This window comes from Citrus clementina, unplaced genomic scaffold (genome assembly GCF_000493195.1).
Source record: "Citrus clementina cultivar Clemenules unplaced genomic scaffold, Citrus_clementina_v1.0 scaffold_5, whole genome shotgun sequence".
Classification (NCBI taxonomy): Eukaryota; Viridiplantae; Streptophyta; class Magnoliopsida; order Sapindales; family Rutaceae; genus Citrus; species Citrus x clementina.
In genome coordinates, this window is record NW_006262201.1 from 39326515 (window position 1) to 39334376 (window position 7862).

Below are 7862 nucleotides of genomic sequence, written 5' to 3' on the forward strand. Positions count from 1 at the left end.
CCCCTTAAATTATTAATCATGGGTTTTACATTTCAATTTTTCATTTTTTTTTTCTTGAGCATGTTGGAGCTCCATTATTACCATAAACTAAATCAAATATTAACATGCATTTTAACAAGGTCAATATTTTATTCAAGAGTACGTTTCAGTTTTCAGATTAATGGATGCATCACAAGATAAAATACAACATGTTTCCCTTAGACAGTGACTAAATTGGACTTTAAGGTGTTGAAATATTGAATGATCAACTGAAAAAGAAAGGATAAATTTGATATTTTAGTGCATATATAAAGATCAAATTCATAAAACAACAGATTGAGTCATTTTCTTCTCTTTCTTCTATTTTGGCCTGGCCTGCATGCTTTAACCTATCCAATAACTAATATGATTAAAATATAAATAATGCACGCGAGCACCATATCCTTTTGCTTTTTAATTTTCTTTTACTGCTTGGTGATTTTGATTTGGTTGACATATGACGATCATGCTGACGCCATATATAATCAAAGTGCTTCAACTAGACAACAACCTCTCATTTCTCACTCTCTTTTTTTTAAAAAAAAAATTTTCTATTTGTAATTTTTTTTTTTTTTTTTTTTTTTGGGTTTCTTTCAAGACTGTGCGTGTGTTTGTTTCAGCAAAGTTTTGCAGTAAAGTTTGTGTGTGAGAGAAAATGGGACAAGAGGATGATTTGCAGGTTGCTGACAAATTAAAGAAATTTTGCTGCTGCAGCGAAACAACTACTTAAATGCATGCCATTATAATCTGATGGTCCATACAAAATATTAACTCTCTCAGGGTCCCCTACTCAACATTAATCATTATAAGTTTCAATGATACTTTTCAGATTTCTCTCTCTCTCAAAGCGAGAAGGAAAAAAAAAAAAAAAAGTGTCCACGTACCCTGTCTTTCATCACAAATTAATTTGAGTGCATTGCATGTTCTCATTTTTTTTCATATATTAAAGGAAAAAAAAATTCTAAAGGACCAGAATTCTCTGCCTTCTCTTGAGCTCAATGCAATGAGGGTAATTGATACTTTTAAACTTATAATTGAATTAAAGTATATAAAACATGAGTAGAGTAATAATCTGAACATATAAATTTAGTACTTGAAACATTTAAGGTCCAAATCATCATTGTAGAAACCTTATACAATAGCCATCTCTCATGAATGTAAATTTATGATAGGTAAATGTACGGGTAGGTGAGAAAGTGATAAACATGAATTTAAAAACAAAAAAGAAAGAAGCTGTACATGAAGCCATGGTTGGCAGGAGAAGCAAAAATAATGGACACCATTAATTCATGCTGGCACAGAGAGAGAGAGAGAGAGGCTCGACAGATAATTGGAAAGCGTATGGCTGATTGATAGAGCTCCGAAATTAAAAGATTGAGACAGCTCATACCGACATAACCCCCCTCATTCCCATTGGATTACAATACAAAAATGGGCATTTGTTTACAGTTGTTGCTGCTTGTTCTCTCGTTTTGCTTTTATTTCTGTGGGAAGTTTTCAAACAAAAACTATTCAAAAAGATTCTTCATGTTCATGGAGTAGCAACCATACCGGAGTAGCAGCCAGTCAACTCCAACCTTACATCACATTTTGTCTTTGCAAATATACTTGATCATCAAGTTGTGCAAAAGTTTAGACCAAGTCATAAAGCGCAATCCTCGTAACATTGTATGATTCTTTTTAGACTTTCATAGAAAAATGTTGTTGTTCCACAACTTACAAAATAGGCCGCGTATACCATTATTATCATTATTACAAAATAGGTTTCGGGAAGGATGAGGCCCGGCCCAAATTGGGCCTGGGCTTCGCCAAACCCGGCACAGACCATTTTCCACCCCCGGCAAGGAGAGGGAGAAAGGGGGCTACTAATGAATGATGATGAAAATAATAAGATTGTTTCTAGGTCTGTAACACTCCCATCTCACAAAGTACATACATAATAACAAGGATTGTTTCAATCAAGACCCAGAAAATGACTACAATGCTGGAAATTGAAAGCTTTCTATTAGCACAAACAATTGAGCGGTCGTCAAAAGGTATTAGTTTCTCAATTTCTTTATAAACAGCTTTAATATGAAAACATAAGATCCACGTCACACTACTAGAATGCAAAGTTACAAAGAAAGTGAATTAACTGAGTTCAAGGATAAAGTTTATCCCTCTCCTTTAATCAAAGTCCTGGAAAATGGAACACAACTTAGCATCGTTTTCGTCATCAACAGCTCATAGAGCTTAACAAGCATGGCATCAACAAGATGCCATTTCAAAATTTTAAACAACCAGCAAAATGCATCTTTTATTTTTGACGAGCAAGACTCAGTCTTATCAGATGCTATTGTACAAGTAAAAAAAAAAAAAAGAAAAAAAGAAAAAATATTCAATCAGACCTATGCGGATGGACACCAAAGAATAGTGGTATTATAATGAAAATTTTGAAGATGATCTGTTGTCTTACCGATGTTTTTCCTTCTCCCTATCCATTTTCAGCTACATTTTGCTTGCTCGCTTGCCCTTTTCAGCAATTCCAAGAAGATGATCTTCTGATCACTGGCTTCATCTGTTTGTCCTCCTCCAGGGAAATCATACCCAAGTGTGAGGGATCCTCCAACATCATCTTTGCCACCAGATATCCAGCAATTGACCATGTCTGATATTTCCTAGCCTGTTTACCAATATATCTACCAAGTTTCCCATCGTAATATTCAGGCCAGCAATCTTTTAGCATACGGGCCTCAGCCAGGTCAATTGCTCGTCTTGCAATTTGTGGACGTCCCGTTTTAATGCAAGCAGCCGTTAGCATCCACAAAAGGACTGCATTCAGGGTGGAAAAAGCTTTAGTTACCATCAAATAGAAGAAAACAAAAGGGTCACCTAAGAGAAACAGTGTTTTCCTCAGCTTGATTTACAGCATCAATAAATTCTTATCATACTTTCAAGAATCTTAGGCAACATCAGTCTGTAGCTAAACAGAAAAAAGGTTAATTGCAGAAATTTACAAGGAGTAATAATCAAATTATCTTTCCTGGATCATCTAAATGATCGATGGCAACTGCTGACTATTTACAAAAGCCAATCATTATGTCCTCAAAAGCCAAACTAGTTACTCTAAGTGCCTATTTGGTATGACTTATTTAAGAGCCATAAGGGCTTATTTAATCGTATAAGCACTTTTTAAATTTTTTTATAGTGTTTGGTTATTTTTAGCTCTACTAGCAAAATTTGAGCTAATTTACCTCTACTAGCAAAAGCCCAAAATTTGAGCTTTTGGGAGTAGAGGTTATAAAGCTTTTCTAAAAATATATAATATAAAAAATATCACACTGTTTAATGGTTCAAAAGTGCGTTTTTTATTGACAACCAAATACCCAATGGCTTTTTGTCCAAAAGCTCTATTGGTATAAGCTCTACTGCTATAAGCTCTACTGTTATAAGCTCTATTTAATAAGTTGTACCAAACGGAGCCGAAAAGTCAACTTCACTGTATTTTGAATGATATTTACCCACCAGCTTCGCTGTCATATAAAAATATACCTCAATTTCACATATTTCTATGAAAAAAAATAACCCGAACTGAAATGGAAAACAATGAAAGAGCTTTCTTTGCATCATTTCATCAAAAATTGTTCCTCTTTGCATTGAAGTTTCAATTCAACTAAATTTTTTAAGAAGTAACAAACCTGGCCAAGAACCTCCATTATGGTAACTCCATCTTGTATTCTTGGGATCACAACCAGTTACAATCCGCCATTCATGACTTTCTATAGCAGGATAAGCAATTTTTAGAGGCATTTCACCAACTAGTTCCTCCCATCGTGCTTCAATAAGGTCCATAATAGCCATTGATTGTTCCGGAGTTGCAAGAGAAGATAGAATTGCAACACAGTTACCTAAAGCAAACCATCGAAAATCCATTCTTGCAGGACTCACATTGCCGATAAAATAGCCACCACGAATTGGCATAAAATCAAAACCCAATCAGGGATCGAATCAGGAATGACATTAAATTTATTTACGCTGTATGAAAGTACTCCTCTGTTTAAATCCGAAATGTCATTTAGCTGTTGGAAGTCCAGCCAAAAGTAACTTCTCATATGATAACTCAAGGCATGCAAACGTTTAACTATTCTCTCAATAAATTCTTTTCCTTCAGCATCATGTTTCAACAATGACAAAGCGCATCTTAGAGCCATAAAGAAAAGTGCTTGAATTTCAATGGGATAACCATAAATACCCTGCAAAATACATATATGAAATTAAAGCGTTTGAGAAGGTAAAATTTCTTGACCCCTCAAAAGACACAAGGGAGCTCATCAAGAGGGACCTAAAGTCAAAAGTAATACTAAAAGTACTATAACAGTTTAGATAAAAACCTTTCCAAAAATTAGCAATGACTTTTATGTTTATAACAGGAGAACTAGATATGTAATAACTGCCAGTTGGCACACAAGCAAAATTAGCAATGACTTTTAGGTTTATAACAGGAGAACTAGATACGTAAACACCGCTGGTTGGAACACATGGAAAGCCACAAATTTTTAGGGCATCCTTTTGCCCTCACAATTAACATGGAGGGGGAATGGTCATTAATACTCATAACTTATACTCCACTCAACAACCCTAAGTTTGACATACCATGATTCAAATTAAAAAAAAAAATGCCACAGAACTACCATCATACCAAGTTCTCGCATGAGACGTGAACATCCAGACCTGATATCATAATTCAAAGCGTGAATAAGCAGTGAGTTTGTGATTGAATACACTCATTAACTAATTAGTCACACATTTCCTATGTCAATGCAGCTAGCATAGTTCTAGTCAGGAAACTCTAAGCAATGATTTGCAAAGTTAAATTGATTCCAGTTCACTTCATCTTGGCTCTAGAACAAAAAGAACAATAGTAGATGGTCCAATAACAGCAACACAAGCGAGTGCATGCGCAGCTGACACAAGGCTAAACAAGATCATCACGTAAAATTACCATTCTTCGATCAATCATTGAGCATCCATCAGCACAGAGCAGGGTTGGGAATGTATCAAATCCTTCAGACAGACAGAGAGCCAATATGAGCCTCATTCCCTTCTGACACTCAGGTGTCTCTGCCAGAGATAGATCCCCAGTAGACTTTGTATATGCACGAAGCAGAATAATCCACCAGAATCCAGAGTCAACTGGAGCAACTCTTCCTATTGCACTCTCACCAAAATCTGCAATAATAGTATCTGTTTTCCGAACAGGATCGTGAAGAACTTTGAAGCTAGCAGGCATTGCCCCTTCGCCAAGCTTGAATCGGTCTATTCTTTTTTCCCATCCCTGAAGCTGCAGAGTCTTCAAGAGGAAGTTCTTCACTATATCAGGCTCGCCATTCATCAAAAACGCCAGAGCACTGGGCACAAAATCTCGGACAAAGACCTAAATAAAAACAGATATTAAATTGAAACTAAGAATTTGAGTAACATGATTAAGCAAAGAATAATGGGCGATCAGAATTCAATATAAATATTATAGTACTAACTTGGACACAAAACAATCAAAACTTAGATAGCCAAGCTATCTTCTGAATTTCAATTGGTGCTGATTACGCAATTCAATATATCGTTCGTTTTTGTGGAGTTATCATTTCATTTCTCACCATAGCATAGCTAAAATACACCTGAACTTCAAGGAAATTAATGTTTCCTCTCATATTTCATACAAATCTCAAATCCAACAAACACCTCCAAAACCATAGCAAGTGTTCATTATATGCATAACAAAAAATTTTACCTGATCATAATTCAGAACCTCCTCAGAGGCATGATCGTAAGCAGCAATGGTACCGACCGGCTGGCCCCTGAAATACACCAATGACCTTCTCAGAGCCTCCCACGCTTCTGCCACCATGGGGTGGGGCTCAAACGAGTTCCTAGTTGAAGATACCGGCGTATCAAACCCAGACCTTCCGCCAGGTGAATAAGTGCTCTCATAGTTATCAACACCTCCACGTGTCAAACCAATCGAGAGCTCACTAAGCGACCTCTCATCAAATGATCTCTGCCTCTCGATATTAAGCCTAGGCTTATCAAGAAGCTTAGAGAGATCATAGTCATCCATTTCTGAGATTGAGCAATGTGAGCTTACATTTCTCAAACCCAACACCTCTTTTGTCCCATCCATTTCCCTTTTCCCTTCAAATTCGATTTACTTTGCAAATAATCAGTCTTTCTGTATCAAAATCAAAGATCTACAGAGCAAACAATTCAAGAACAAAACATAAGCATACACCCCAGAAGTGAAAAATGAACCAACTTAATCTAAAACAAGACTTACAAGCACAGAACACTATTACAGATTTTTTTTTCTCTGTCTATTCAACCAATATTGCTGTTTTAGTAAAATACATAAAAGATAATAAATCATTTATTGAGCAAACCTCCGAGCCAATTTGAACACAAAATGACAATTATAGATTTACAAGCTGATGTGACTATTTCATTTGTCCTGTTTGTAATTAATTAAAATTAAAAATTAAGGGGAAAAAAAGAAGAAAAGAAACAGTCAGCACCAAAATAGAAACTTTTTAACCAACCAACAAATAAGACTTACATTAACAATTTAAAAAAATAAACAACCACAGCTTTTTGTTAATTTTTCAGCAAACGCAAATGCTGTGTACATTATAGTCTAAAAGAAAAAAGCAATAAAAAAATTACGAACATGGATCAGGATCTATAATTTCAAAGGTCAAATTATTTAGCTTGATGAAAACTTTTGCTGTGTGGTTCAGATCTGAAAGCTCAAAAGAAAAATAAATATAAAAAACTAAGGAAGCGAACCTTAGAAAGCGAAAAACGAAGGAGAAAGAGAGTAAAATTTCCCCGGCGGTTGAAGTAATCGCCGGCGATTTTTCCGGTGAACGGTCGGCGAAAGCGAAGAGGAGAAAATGAAATTAATAGAGAGATAGAAGAAGAAAGGAAGAAAAAAAGAGCATGACTTTGAGAGCCCATATTTATAGTTAGAGAGCCAGACCAAAAACGAAGCAACGTTATAATTCCCCCGAATCTAAAACGTTGTAAGGCAGTTACCGGTAATAGCCGGTGACACTTTGAGAGCGAGCACGAGGGAAATTTGAGTACGGTCCACGTGGACAAGATGACAGCGTTTCCGGGAAAAGTTTGATGAAATTTGCCTTTGGGTTTGACTGTCTGAACGGGGAACATGCAACTTGTTTTATCCGTTTATAAGAAAAAATGAAAATTGGATTTTGGATTTATAATGGTAAGGAGTTAGGTGGGGATTTTTTTTATTCTTTTGTGGGATTCAATTGAAATTTTATTCAGTGGACAGCTTAATTTAGGCTATCGAAGTTTTGGGAGATTTTAATTTAATTAATTAATTTGATATTTTCCACTTTTGTTTGTCGGGAAAAACATATAAAAAAAGAAGAAGATGCTTTTGACTTGTTATAGTTGTACGTGTGAATCTAAAATCTCCCACCCTTTTGCTCAAGTTTATAACGTTGCATTCAATTTTTAACTAGCTTCAACTCCAATCACTAAGTTAACTTGTTTTAGGTTTAACAAAGGAACCATTAACTGGTTTTGGGTTACAAGGGAACCACAATTCCCCCCCCCCCCCCCCCCCCCCCCCCCACAACAAAATAACCTTTTTTTTTTTTTTTGGGTGTCTTTCAGTTGGTCCAAACAATTAGGACAAAGAAACTAACTAATCCAATATTATGGGATATGCAAAAAAATATACCGCGGGGGGTTTGTTTATTAAATAAAGCATTAGTTCTTCATAAACAAAAATCCAGAACATGAGGAAGAATCTGGAGTTGAAAAAGATTGTGTTTAAATGACCA

At 35.7% G+C, this 7862-nt stretch overlaps 1 protein-coding gene across 1 annotated transcript; it reads right to left on the minus strand.

Annotated features, from left to right (window-relative positions):
• Positions 1-2036: 2036 nt before the first annotated feature.
• LOC18042730 (alkaline/neutral invertase CINV2) lies at positions 2037-7005 on the minus strand. The gene is given in 6 exon segments (XM_006434529.2): positions 2037-2829; positions 3696-3989; positions 3992-4250; positions 5000-5431; positions 5786-6242; positions 6835-7005. Coding segments are annotated over 5 exon segments (1671 nt in total). The 5' UTR covers positions 6176-6242; positions 6835-7005; the 3' UTR covers positions 2037-2533.
• Between the last annotated feature and the right edge of the window lie 857 nt (positions 7006-7862).